General features: G+C 35.0%; 2 protein-coding genes across 4 annotated transcripts in view; both read right to left on the bottom strand.

The window, feature by feature from the left end:
• Positions 1 to 303: 303 nt before the first annotated feature.
• On the bottom strand, positions 304 to 6,665 carry pde6gb (phosphodiesterase 6G, cGMP-specific, rod, gamma, paralog b). 3 transcript variants are annotated; one of them, XM_073827824.1, is made up of 5 exons: positions 6,520 to 6,611; positions 5,275 to 5,486; positions 4,839 to 5,030; positions 4,622 to 4,662; positions 304 to 2,891 (listed from the first exon to the last, which is right to left on the bottom strand). In XM_073827824.1, exons 3-5 carry the CDS (start codon positions 4,982 to 4,984, stop codon positions 2,815 to 2,817), a joined length of 264 nt encoding a protein of 87 aa, XP_073683925.1. In that variant the 5' UTR covers positions 4,985 to 5,030; positions 5,275 to 5,486; positions 6,520 to 6,611; the 3' UTR covers positions 304 to 2,814. The 3 variants fall into 3 exon arrangements, with proteins under 3 accessions (XP_073683925.1, XP_073683924.1, XP_073683923.1); XM_073827823.1 differs by lacking the exon at positions 5,275 to 5,486 and having other exon boundaries at positions 4,839 to 5,053; positions 6,520 to 6,665; XM_073827822.1 differs by lacking the exon at positions 5,275 to 5,486 and having other exon boundaries at positions 6,520 to 6,665.
• A 5,646-nt stretch (positions 6,666 to 12,311) lies between these two features.
• Positions 12,312 to 13,873, bottom strand: part of oxld1 (oxidoreductase-like domain containing 1) — a 2,402-nt gene continuing 840 nt past the window's right edge. The window contains exon 2 of the mRNA XM_073827821.1: positions 12,312 to 13,171. Within this exon, the coding sequence (XP_073683922.1) occupies positions 12,800 to 13,171 (372 nt within the window). The 3' untranslated portion in view covers positions 12,312 to 12,799. The remainder of the gene's footprint in view (positions 13,172 to 13,873) is intronic.

Raw genomic sequence — 13,873 nt, 5'->3', positions numbered from 1 at the left:
TTTCATCTAGAGATTATGCAAGATAATGTTACGTTTTGTAACGTCTTGTTTACACTCTATTTTAACCCGTTTTTTGCTGTTATTGTTGCTGTTTTCTTCGTTTGAATGCTTATTTGTGGTGGAACTAACTATTCAGAAATTATCCCGAGGGCTTGATAACATCTATTGCATATTTTGCTTATTTAAATTATTTATATTTTTTACATAATTTTACACTGCATCCAATAGCTACCATCCAATACCAAGTACAAGTAAAGTACAAGCACTCGCTGAACAAATAAAACATTCCGCACTGACTTTAACTATATTTTATACAAGTTTATTTTTTTATTCAACAGGTGGAAAATAACACTTCACAATATAGTTCATTGGTTAACTGCATTAGTTAACATGAACTAAGAATGAACAACCCTTCTACGCAATATCAATCGTAGTTAGGCCTAATGTTAATTTATACATTTACTAATGCATTATTAAAATCACGAATTGTGTCTGTTTACATTAGTTACTGCACTGTGAACTAACATGAACAATGAACGACTGCATTTGTAATAGGTAGCATTAGCAAAGAAGAATAAATAGTGTAATAGGTTTAAATGTATTGTTCATTCCCAGCAAACACAAAACGTTCCCCTAACGTTTTTGTTTCCCATTTGTTTTTTGGAAACCATATGTTAGGGAAAAGTTAGAATAACGTTCTAAACACCAAAAACTAACGTTCTGGGAACATTAGAATAACATTAAATTAACGTTCTACAAACCAAAAACTACCGGTCTGAGGAACCAAAGACTAACGTACTGGGTATGTTCTAGAAACCTAAACTAACGTTCTGGCAACATTAAGAAAACTTTCCTTGCTAACCAAAAACAAACCATAAAAACATTCTGGGACGAAAAATGTACGTTCTGGGAATGTTCTGGGAACCAAGAATTGTTAGCTGGGTTGTTTGTTCATGTTAGTTAATACATTAACTAATAATAACAAATGGCAGTGTGTTACCACTAATGCATTACATAAAAAAAACAAGCTCTGCTTTTTTCAATTCTCAGTTTACTGACTGTAATCCCAAGTAGCACACATACGTCTGCAAGATGTCTGTTAAAGATCACTTGATCTGGAAAGCATCTGCTGTGTACAAACATCTGGCAGATGTCTGAAGATGTCAGTTTTACATACACTCTAAATCATAAACATCTTAAAGACATCTAATAGACATCTATTTGACATCTGATAGTAAACATCCTATAGACGTAGTGCAGATGAGCAAACAATCTAAAAAATACATCTTACAGAAGTAAATGCAGACATCAAATAGATGTCTCTAATACGTTCCTGTGATATCAGGGATAATATCAGAGGCATCAAAAAACAAGCAAATTATTTTCTCTTTTTTTTCAAGCTTTATTTTGATCTCTTCCTGTAGAGAGAAATCTTAACTTTACTCACTGATGGAGTCAACCCTCAAACATGTCCTCAAAACAGATACATGTTCCACCTAAAAATACAGGCCTAAAGAACTTCACACAGAACTTGAGGATTCAAAAGGACACACAATCCTAACACATATAAAGGATCTGTGCAAACATAACATATTAGTAGTTTATGCTTGTGCAAACCACATCTTTTCATAGTTTAAAATTTAGTTTGGAAATATTATTTATATTTGGATACTGTGTGGGAAGTGGGCTTTTTCTACTAAATGAAAACTTAGAATGTGACTAAACTAATGGATGAACAAATGAATGAAGGAACATAAACAAAACAGTGAAAGATAGAGCATGCAACAAACATAAAGATAGGGAAATAAACACATACTTGACACAATGCCAATAAAGTGAAAGATAAGATACAGGAATGAATAGATTAAAATATAATTAATAATATTATACAATGAAATACACAAATGGAAAGTAATGAATAAATTAGATAGAAATGATACTAAAATGGATGTGATGATGAGGATGACAGATGATGGTGATGAAAAATGAAATAACTACACAAAATGATTATGGATGAAAGAAACACAAGACATGACAGCCCAAAACTGTTCCCTAACAGTCACCTGAGAGACTTACTGAAACCGAGAATTAAATGAAATCGTGCTTGTATGTGTGCTAACATGAGCGCATTGAATGAGGGGTTTGCAAAGCACAAAGAAAATATGTTATTAAAAACCTAATGGTTCCTGAGGGCATCCTTACACAGAATACACAAAAATGTAAAACTTGCATTTATTACCCTACTGGGTAGCTTGATGGGCAAATAGTGTGATGAAGTAACGTTTTGGGAATATAATGTCGGCCAGCATGGTGTTTCATCTCTACAGGACTTTGATCTTTTCTTAAAAACTCGGCGAAGGTGGATTGAGGCACCGAGGCACGTGAAACGAGAAGCCATTCATTTCACGGGTACATGTCGCTTTTACTCACTCTGAGGCTGTCTTGCTTGCTTGTTTCATGTTCCAGAAGAAAACAAGAAAGGTGGGTAGAAAAAGAAAAAGAGAGCAAAGAAAAAGTGCAGTAGTTTTTCTAGGCAAACAGAACGCAATCTGACTGGATCGTATAGACTTATCTGTTCTACAATTTGAGCAGAACAAGTTCTTGGACTGCAAGAAAGAAAAGAAACCGGAGGGATAGATAGTCAGTTAGATTTTTTTAGCTGATGTTGATTTTTCTTAGTTTTTCCATTTTTTTTTTTTTTCAAAAGTTGGAATGGTCCACGTGGAGACGATGGCCAGGATGGAGGCAGGTGGTTTGGAGAACGCGACAGGAAGGGGTCTGAACTTCACAGAGAATGATGAGAAGGTAACAAGCTCAGATGATACCATACTGAGCAAGCTCGTGAAGCTCCAGATGGTTGAAGGCCTCCCATGGGCAGATGACAGTGATGTCTGTAGGCAGAAACACAGGAAAATTAGTTATCTTAAAGGAACACTCCACTTTTTTTGGAAATAGGCTCATTCTCCAACTCCCCCCGAGTTAATAAGTTGATTTTTACCGTTTTGAAATCCATTCAGTCGTTCTCCTGTTCTGGCGATATCACTTTTAGCATAGCTTAGCATAGATCATTGAATCCTATTAGACCAATAGCATCGCGTTCAAAAATAACCAATAAGTTTCGGTATTTGTCCTATTTAAAAAATGACTCTTCTGTAGTTATATTGTGTACTAAGGCCGGCGGAAAATGTAAAGATGCCATTTTCTAGGCCGATAAGATTAGGAACTACACTCCCATTCCGGCATAATAGTCAAGGAAGTTTGCTGCCGTAACATGGCCGAAGCAGGCGCAGTAATATCACGCAGTGCCTGAAATTAGTTCCCGGCTAGGTAATTTCCAACGAGGAATGCTCCCTGTGCATGCAGTTGGTCATGCAGATGTGCTGCGTGATATTACTGCGCCTGCTTCGGCCATGTTACGGCAGCAAACTTCCTTGACTATTACGCCGGAATGGGAGTGTAGTTCCTAATCTTATCGGCCTAGAAAATTGCATCTTTACATTTTCCGCCGGCCTTAGTACACGATATAACTGCAGAAGATTCAAGTTTTAAATAGGACAAATACCGAAACTCGTTGTTCATTTTTGAATGCAATGCTATTGGTCTAATAGGATTCAATGATCTATGCTAAGCTATGCTAAAAATGATATCGCCAGAACAGGAGAACGACTGAATGGATTTCAAAACGGTAAAAATCAACTTATTAACTCTGAGAGAGTTGGAGAATGAGCCTATTTCCGAAAAAAGTGGAGTGTTCCTTTAAGGCGAGACATTGCAGGTGAATAGGGTAAAAAAAATTAACTAACAGTTATCACCTTACTTACCCAGTTGATTAATTACATTGATAATTGCAAACATTTTTTGTATTACAAGTTTTCTAAAATGTTATGTTTAAATATGCAAATGAGGCATTATATAATGAAACATGCTAATTTGCATACATTTCTAGTACAAAAATCGAAACACTGGATGAAATCAGTTTCAAAATTCTAGTTTAATTTTTTTTTGACATAGTAGAGTCAAATGTTTTTTACAGAGGGAATTTGGGGTATCTCATTTTGTCACGCCATAAACAGACAGATGAACAAATCCCTCTGTAAAAACCTTCAGGATATAGACAGGAATAAAATTTTTAAGTTTGGTGTGTGTAAGTGCTACTGAAGTGGAGATTTATGGCTCAGTGTAGGAGAAAAAACTCATTTTGAGAAAACGGCCTATAAAATTATGTATTGTAGCTGAAATCTGTTGACACAAATCTATAAAGTGCTATAAAAGACACAATTAACAGTGTATTTTGGATATTTTCTTTACACTAGTCTGATAAAACACTTTATGTAAAACCAAAAAGCCCAAAATCTTAAACTTGACAGGTACATGAAAAAACAGCGTTTTTGCCTGCAGGGTCTCTCCCCTTAAGCAGCTTGAAGGCCAGCTAGCATTCAAGTTTGTTTAATTGCAGTGATGCCATAAGAAGTCATATAGGATGTCTGATAATGCTCAATATGAGAGGCTTGTCTCACATACATACACTGTCTGATCAGACTAATCATTTCAGACAAGGACAGCTTAGAATAGATGTGAGGTGATGGCAAAACACGGGAGGAGAAATGCAGATTATACTTACCAGTGCCTAAACCTTCCATGCCAGGGATGTCATCTCCAAAACTATTAAAAATAAAATAATGGGAAAATAAAATAATAATAGATTTAATCAGACAAATTTTGTTAAATTGAATTAGATAACAATTTGATAACAATCTGAATTTTTAATATAATACAGCATGACTAATGTATGGAATATAAAAAAGCTATTATCTTGAAGATTTTACTGTCTGACTTACCCTTGGATACCCTTCTTTGGTGGTTTGCTCTTAAACTGGCGAGTCTGCCTCTGCTTAAACTTGGGCGGTCCTTTGCGTGGTGTGGCGGGACCACCGGTGACACGGGTGGCTGATTTGATCTCTGTTTTGGGCGGCTCAAGATTCATGGCTGTTGGTCACTGTCACTTTGTATTCACTCCCCTTGATGTAGTGCTAATGTAAACATATCAGAAAGACTGGAGTATGTTTATTGTATAGTTCACACCCAATGACATATTGATTTTGACTTCATTCTTTACTGTGAAAGACTTTATGACACATAAAAACACTAATTATTTTTAAATTAAACATTAGGCCAAAGAGGTTACAGTAACAGCAAGGCAAGGTCAACCCAACTCTCAATGGATATCTATGGCAGCCACCCCAGACTGAGAAAACTATACTGTAATCCTCTTACTGATGAGTAATACGCAAATCCAAATATATATTCCGTTGTAATTGAATGTCTAACATGGCCCGTGCTCCCAGAAATGAGCTCAGGGAACGTGTGATGGGTAGGGTGACCCATTTTGTGTAATCCAGAGCTTGGATTAATAAATGTCCCCCGTCCCAATGGTGGCAATCTGCACTTGGGTTAATCTTGTTAGAGCAGGGATAACACCAAACATGCTGAGCAAACAGAAAAGATAAGAGACAAAATATGACCTTCAGGTATATTCCTCAAAGACTTAGACAATGGCAATGATGCCTTTTTTAAAATAATGAATTTGAATAACATCATATTCATTTTCATATTACAGTCATGACAGTGAGGGCAATGGTTTGTATATAAGCAGTCAAATCAAAATTCAAAATCAAATCAAAACCTTCAACATTTCTCACATTATCACAGCTATAGTTTAGAAAATGGTAATAAAATATGACAAGAACTCAGAGCTAAACTGTGTTAGGACAAATTCATCTTGATAATGTCAGATAACTTTGATAGAAAAGTATGTAATGGATTACAATTGACCAAAAATTCAGGCAACTGTTAGTATGACAATATTTACACAACTATCAATACTTTGTTGACCAATTACCAAGCAATGCTTAATTTTGTTTAATCTGTGGTGTAAAAAGGTCGCATTAGCAATACAGAAAAAAAACTTAAGCAAAACATGGTCAGGTCAAAGTGTCTGAATCATTTTTGGTCCCACATTTTTATGAATTTTACTGGATGTCCACTGTATGAGGAATTTTTAGGTATAATATGTCACAGTTTACTTTATTTTGCTATCCTCACTTACATAAATGAACTACAGTGTCCTGCACCCACTAGTAAAAAAATATTAAAAATAATATCTGGTGTCTCATACGCAACTATAAAACAATACCACTTTCTGGAATATTCTGTTTGGTCAGTTGTGGCATTCTGTGGTTATGAAAAATTAACTAAACTTTATAAATGACATCCCAGGCAACCTTTTATATGACCTGTCTTTTATATGAATCTATTGTCAATTTCTTGTCATATAACAAAAAAAAATTAAACTACTATTTATTAAGCATCCATATAATAAATGGGATGATGTACAGTCAAAACCCCTTCGAGACCTATAGTAACTTACAGTATTGTAACCTTTTGACACAATGTTACAGAAAATGATTACAAAACGACTAATTTCTTATTGATAATTGCATATTCAAAGGTTGAACTCACCGGTTTGTTGATTGACAGGCTGTTGACTAGGTGCAGCTGCACCGTTTCTTACAGATGTCTCTCCTATGGAGGAGTGGATGTCAACGCTCGGCTTTCTTTGGGAGCGGTGCAGGGCTGACAGGTCTTTTATACTCTCTGGCCCCCTTAGAAGATTAGGAGAGGGACGCCTCCCGGCCCTGATCCCCTCAACTGCAGATGAACACAATATGGATGTATGCGTTTAATGTGTGTTCGTGTAACACCATGTGCTTTTTGCAACTTACATATGTGACCCTGGACAACAAAACCATAAAAAGTCATACAGTTCAATTTTTTGAAATTGAGATTTATATATCATTTAAAAGCTGATTAAAGGCTTTCCATTGATGTATGTTTGTTAGAAAACACAACTGTTTAAAAATCTAAAATCTAAGGGTGCAAAAAAATCTTAATATTGAGAAAATCGCCTTTAAAGTTGTCCAGATGAAGTTCTAAGTAATGCATATTACTAATCAAAAATGAAGTTTTGATATATTTACAATAGAACATTTACAAAATATCTTTATGGAACATAAACTTGACTCAATATCCTAATGATTTTTGACATACTAATGATTTTTGACATGCCTTTACTATGTTTTGTTCGCTATTGCTACAAATATAGCCCGAGCTAATTACGAATGGTTTTGTTGTCCAGGGTCACTTATTAATTTCATATCCGACAGATATATCACACAGGCATATAACACATTGCATATACTGTGGCCTCAAACAGTATTTGAAGACAAAAATATTATTAGACTTGATGAGGCTACTTTTTACGGGCCTGCTTTTGTTAAAAAGTTGACTTCTGAATCAGCCAGAAGCGGTATGGAAGGTGTTTCCTTTAAGGTGTTTAACTTGTTTAACAGAAACAAATTTTGTAAAAACATGTATCTGCATAAATGTAGCACTTGCAGAATTGACTTGATGTTAGAAGAGAGTAATTCTGAATATAGAAAGGCCACAAACAGAAATCTTTCCAGAAGGTTTCTTAAATAAGCTAATGTTTGAGATGGGATTTGCTGATCGAATGACACTGGATATTATAATGGAAATATCCAAAAACTGATGATAAGCAGTGTTTAGCAGATAGCGTTCTTCTAGAGCTGCTTTTGTTATGTAACGTTCTATCATTGTTACACAACAGGCCCACATCCATATGGGTTTGTTACATTATCCAGTGGTGTTCATTAGCGACTCAGCCTGCAGTCCACTCCAGCCAAGACATCAGCCCACATATGCTGTATTTTGAGACTGCCTTCAGAACAGCACAAAAACAATTACTGCAAAGATACTAGATTAAAGGTTGGAGGTTTAATTAGTTGATTACATGGTCTAGATCTGCGGTCAGGATTACTTAGCCTCATTTTGGCATGGCCATCTGTATTGCTCTATTGATAATGAGAGTCTTTGTTATTGACAAGCTGCTGTCAGTTAAATAATATGAAATCTGTGATTAGGATTAACTAGAGCTCAAAAAATCCTTTGTTCGTTGTTACTGTGGGTGTGTAAATCAAGTAAATGTTCATCTGCAGAATGTAACATTTTGCAAAACATCTCTCTAGATGTTCTCTGTCCTCTTTCAATAGAATATAATTATAACAGATTGAAATTAAATGTGGTGATGTGTTAAAAACAGGATTTGTGGGTCACTAGGTGCTCGTGCTTGTCTTTGGGTCTGAATTTGGCCCCAGGGCCTCAATGCAAGGTCATGGGGTCGAACGTGCCCCTTGTTCCGTCTGTGGTTAATGAGATATGAAGACTTACTAAAGAGAAACAACAGAGGAATCGATCAGTTGGACAAAGCCAGAAGGTTACTGGGTTCATGTGCTTTAACAATTGATAACTAGCTTGTGAGATTACTGTGATGACCCAGCTCTAACAATAAACACGTGACCAAACTCTTATCCCTGCTGTAGTTATCTGAACCACTCAACCAGTCTCATAACTGACATTTTGATTTGATGTTTTGGTGTAACATACACGTTTGAAATCTGGAATTTAAAATCTTAAAAAGTACATACATCATTATCTTATATATATAGTATATATATAATAATATATAAAAATTATATATAATTATATACAAAATTATACAAAATTTGTAATATATAATTACTTAATATTTATTACATATATTTATTATTTAATATATTATTTATTTAATTCATTATAATATATATTTCCTGTAATATAAATGTACACATGTACAGTTTTTAAAATCTTAAAAATACCAAAAAAAAGTGGGTCAACAGCAAGATTTTAAATGTTTTTTTCAAGCCTGCATTTGATCCAGAATACAGCAAAAGCAGTACTATTGTGGAATAGTTTTACTATTCAAAATAACTGCTTTCTATTTGAATATTTTTTTTTCTTTGTGATCAAAGCTAAATTTTTAGCATCATTACTCCAGTCATGCTCCTTCAGAAATCATTCTAATATGCTGATATGATGGTTTAAGAAACATTTTTGTTATTATTATCAATATTTACAACAGTAGAATAATTTTTTTCTTTGATGAAAGACCCAAAGAAAAGCATTTATCTGAAATAAAAAGCTTTTATAACATTATACACCATACCATTCAGTTTATAACATTATACACCATCCCATTCAGCTTGGAGTCAGTAATTATAGAACTAAAAACTAATACTTTTATTTAGCTAAGATGCTTTAAATTGATCAAAAGTGATGATACAGACATTTATAATGTTACAAAAGATTTCTATTTCAGTTAAATGCTGTTCTTCTGAACGTTCTATTCATCAAAGAAACCTGAAAAAAAAAAAAGTTTTCAACATATTAATAATAATCAATGTTTTTGAGCAGCAAATCAGAACATTACAATGATTTCTAAAGAATCATGTGGCTAGGGTAATGATGCTAAAATTCAGCAAAATTAATCACAGGAATAAATTACATGTTAAAATATATTGAAATAGAAAACAGTTATTTTAAATAGTAAAAAATCTTTCAAAATTGCAAATGTTTTGCTGTATTTTGGATCAAATAAATGCAGGCTTGGTGAGCAGAAGTAGTGGTTGGTAGTGTACATGTAACAGACAAATTGCTTTATGTTTGTGTGCTCAATTCTACTTGAAGTCAAAGAGGAAGAAAACATTTCAAACTTCACTGACATTAATGACCTCCATGAATCAATGTCACGCTGTCTTCTGTACATCTTATCCTCAGAACGTCTAATCACCACCACTATTCACGTCATTCATCACAAATCCTTCAAGCAGCTGGATCACAGCTCTGCTCTCAGGCCTCGGTCCGGCACGCGGCATCAAGCCCTCATATGCTGACTCACGGGTACTCAGATCGGATGGCTGTCGTCAAAGAAACCACTCATACAAGTGGCGACCAATGCCATGATCAATCTATGCTGCTAGGCAACCCTGATGACTATTCAGAGCCAGCAAATGTGGCTTCTAATGCCGCAAGAGCTGATCAGATAGGGAAACATTATGACCCTGTGTCTTTATAATCAGCATTTGGGTATAATTATTGGTTAGAAGAATATAGATGTGAATCTGTATATAGAAACTGACTCATAAATTTAGTCATCATAAAGGCCTTTTTTTGTTCAGTCCTTCTCTATGGAAGTATATTGACACAAAAACATGTGCTACTAATCAATAGCTACTGAAATTACATGATTTTGTACCATCCTGTCTAATGTTTCTCACAGAAAGCCTCCAGGTCTTGTACGAGCTTAGATTAGGTTGCAAGCATATATATATTTACAGTCAAGCCCGAAATTATTCATACCCCTGGCAAATTCTGACTTAAAGTTACTTTTATTCAACCAGCAAGTTTTTTTTTTTTGACCGGAAATGACACAGGCTTCTCCCAAAAGATAATGAGACGATGTACAAGAGGCATCATTGTGGAAAAAAATATTTCTCAGCCTTTATTTACATTTGAACAAAAAGTGACATGTCCAAAATTATTCATACCCTTTGCAAACTGTCACATCTATGGGGAAAATCCAAAGTTCCATACCATTCCAAATAGTCCAAGCTGGTCTAAAGCATCCTAATTACCCTGATTTATTGGGAACAGCTGTTTTAATCAACTCAACAGATGAAAAACAGAAGCTCTCTGCTGTTGGTTTGTGGACAGTCATGGCTAAAACAAAGGACCTCACTGAAGACCTGCGGCTACGCATTGTGGCTGCTCACAAGTCAGGAAAGGGCTATAAGACCATATCTAAATGTTTTGAAGTTCCAGTGGCTACAGTGCAAAGTATTATTAAAAAATGCAAGACGTTCCGCACTGTGAAAAATCTCAGAGGACGTGGTCGGAAGTCAAAAGTGACACCTGTGCTGGCCAGGAGGATAGTGAGAGAGGTAAAAAAAGAATCCAAGGATCACCACCAAGGCCATTCTATAATGAATCTGGGCTCTGCTGGTGGCAACATTTCAAGGCAGACAGTGCACCGGACACTGCACACCGCTGGGCTCCACGGACGCAGACCAAGGAGGACACCACTTCTCCAGATAAGGCACACAAAAGCCCACTTGGCCTTTGCAAATGCTCATCTGGACAAAGAAGAAGACTTGTGGTCTTCTGTTTTATGGTCAGATGAAACAAAAATTGAATTGTTTGGCCACAATGATGTAGCCTTCATTTGGCGTAAAAAAGGAGAAGCCTTCAACCCTAAGAACACCATCCCCTCTGTCAAACATGGTGGTGGGAACCTAATGTTTTGGGGGTGTTTTTCAGCCGGTGAACCAGGGAACCTAATCACAGTAAACGGCACCATGAAAAAGGAGCAATACTGTACATCAACAATTCTCAACAACAACATCAGGCAGTCTGCAGAGAAACTTGGCCTTGGGCACCAGTGGACATTTCAGTACAACAACGACCCAAAACACAGCAAAAGTGGTAAAGAAAAGGTAAGCAGACGAAAACATTAACGTTTTGCAGTGACCCAGCCAGAGTCCTGACTTAAATCGCTAAAGAAGAATGGGCAAAAATACCAGTGGAAACATGCAAAAAGCTGATCAGCAATTATAGGAAGCGTTTGATTGCTGTAGTAGCCAATAAAGGCTTTTCTATTGATTATTGAGAAGGGTATGAATAATTCTGGACATGCCACTTTTTGTTCAAATGTTAATAAAAGATGAGTAATAATTTTTTCCACAATGATGCCTCTTGTACATCGTCTTATTATCCTCTGGGAGACGTCTGTGTCATTTCTAATAAAAAAACCTTGCTGGTTGAATAAAAGTAACTTTAAATCAGAATTTGCCAGGGGTATGAATACTTTCGGGCTTGACTGTATGTATGTATATATATATATATATATATATATATATAATATTTTTTTTAAAGAAGTCTTTTCTGCTTATCAAGGCTGCATTTATTTGATTAAAAATACAGAAAAAAACAGTAATATTTTGAAATATAATTGCTATTCAAAATAGTGTTCTTTTATTTTAACATACTTTAAAATAGAATTTATTCCTGTGAAACAAAGCTGAATTTTCAGCATCATTACTCCAGTCTTCAGTGCCACATGATCCTACAAAAATCATTTTAATATGCTGATTTATTATCAATGTTGGAAACAGTTGTGCAGCTTAATATTTTTGGATCCTCCGATACTTTTTTTTGAGGATTCTTTGATGAATAAAATGTTTAAAATTACAGCATTTATTGAAAATAGAAATGTTTTTTTTTTTTTAAATATACACTACCTTTCAAAGTTTGGCGTCAGTAAAAAGACGTTTTAACAAAAACAAAAATGTTCTGGCCTTATTTTATTACAAAGATTCATTTTTTTGTTTCAAAATAACTTAAAAGTTACACATAACACATTAAATAAGTGATAAATAAACAATTGTACAATCTCTTTTAATATACAAAATGATATAAATTACTTATAAATACATAACATCTTCAACATTTAATATTGTTTTTACTTTAAAGGTGAAAATATTAAAGAAAAAAAAAACATGTTTTTGTAGATAAAAAAGTCTTATCATGGGTGTAGTCTGATTTGACTGACAGTCAGTTCTGTAAGCCAGTAATTTTGAACACTGCCTTAAAAATGTATAATTTTTATCTGTATGTTTCCATTATAATAAACTGTACTGTATTCTGTGAAGAGTACTTAAATAAAAAACACTATAATCTCATAAAACTGTTGTTTTCAAAACTATACTTTTCAGTAAAAAAAAAACATCTGCATGTAACAATCTTTGAATTCAAACTGCTCTCAGTAAATCTCCACCCAAGTTCACTATCACCTCGACTTCTTCAGTAACCTGATCTCCATTTTAAGATAAGCCTTCAGGTTGTCATCGAGAACGTTCTCCTCAACGGCCTCCAGAGCTCTGTCTCCACCATCGCTGTAATATTTCAGCAGTTTTTCAGCATGTTCGATCCACACACAGTTATGGCAGCCGCTCATGCAGCAGTGGCTGGGGGGAGATGGAGGGCCCTCATCCACAGGTTCTGGAACAGTCTGTGTCTGGTTTACACTGCTGATGGTGGAAGAAGAGTCTGGGTTTGAACACTGCAGTTCACAAACAGTGTTGTGCAAAGCTCTGCTCAGAGAAAACACAGTCCAGGGATGGGGCCTGTTTTTGAAGAGAGCCATGTAGCAGGTGTGCAGCTGTAAAAAAAAGAGTTATAAATAGATTTATGCTGTTTATGTGGGAATCTATATAAGGGGAAGTCACCAAGTTTATATTTTAACAGTCACTTGTTCCTCTGAGCTTTTTACAGTGATAAGCAACATGCAATTTAGATTAATACTCACATATCTTGCTGATTATTGCTGCTGAAAATGGTCAAATATTGTCATGTTTTGGGCTGTACTAATTGGTCGCACCGGAAAAAACATTTGGAGTACTATAGACTGCCAAAAGTTATAACAAATCAAGGAGAACACTGGAAAAAAACTGTCTAAGGAACAAATGGCATTTGTGGTTGGCCAAACTGAAACAGTATTTCCAGAGCAAGAATCTTGACAACATTCGTGTTTGTCCTTATCATTTCCAGTCAGGTAGGTTAAATGTAAGGTTAAATCTTAATTAATAGTGCTTGTATGTATCTTTACCACCTATTAACTTTAGTTTGTCAATATATTGCACCCTTTCCTGCTTACTAAGCCCTTCTCTATATGATTTAACAGCTTCCACACATTTTTTCCATGGTTTAGACTTAAATTAGCAGAACATTAGTGCAAACCGTCTATTACAAATGTGTTTGACTAAATTAATAACGCTAAAATAATGAGAAACTAGCTACGCAAAAATGTATATAAAATGTTAATGTATTAACATTTTTGTCATTTCTTATATATAATTTGCAT

The sequence above is a fragment of the Garra rufa genome, chromosome 22 (assembly GCF_049309525.1).
Source record: "Garra rufa chromosome 22, GarRuf1.0, whole genome shotgun sequence".
Taxonomy (NCBI): domain Eukaryota; kingdom Metazoa; phylum Chordata; class Actinopteri; order Cypriniformes; family Cyprinidae; genus Garra; species Garra rufa.
This window is presented reverse-complemented; position numbering and strand designations above follow the sequence as displayed.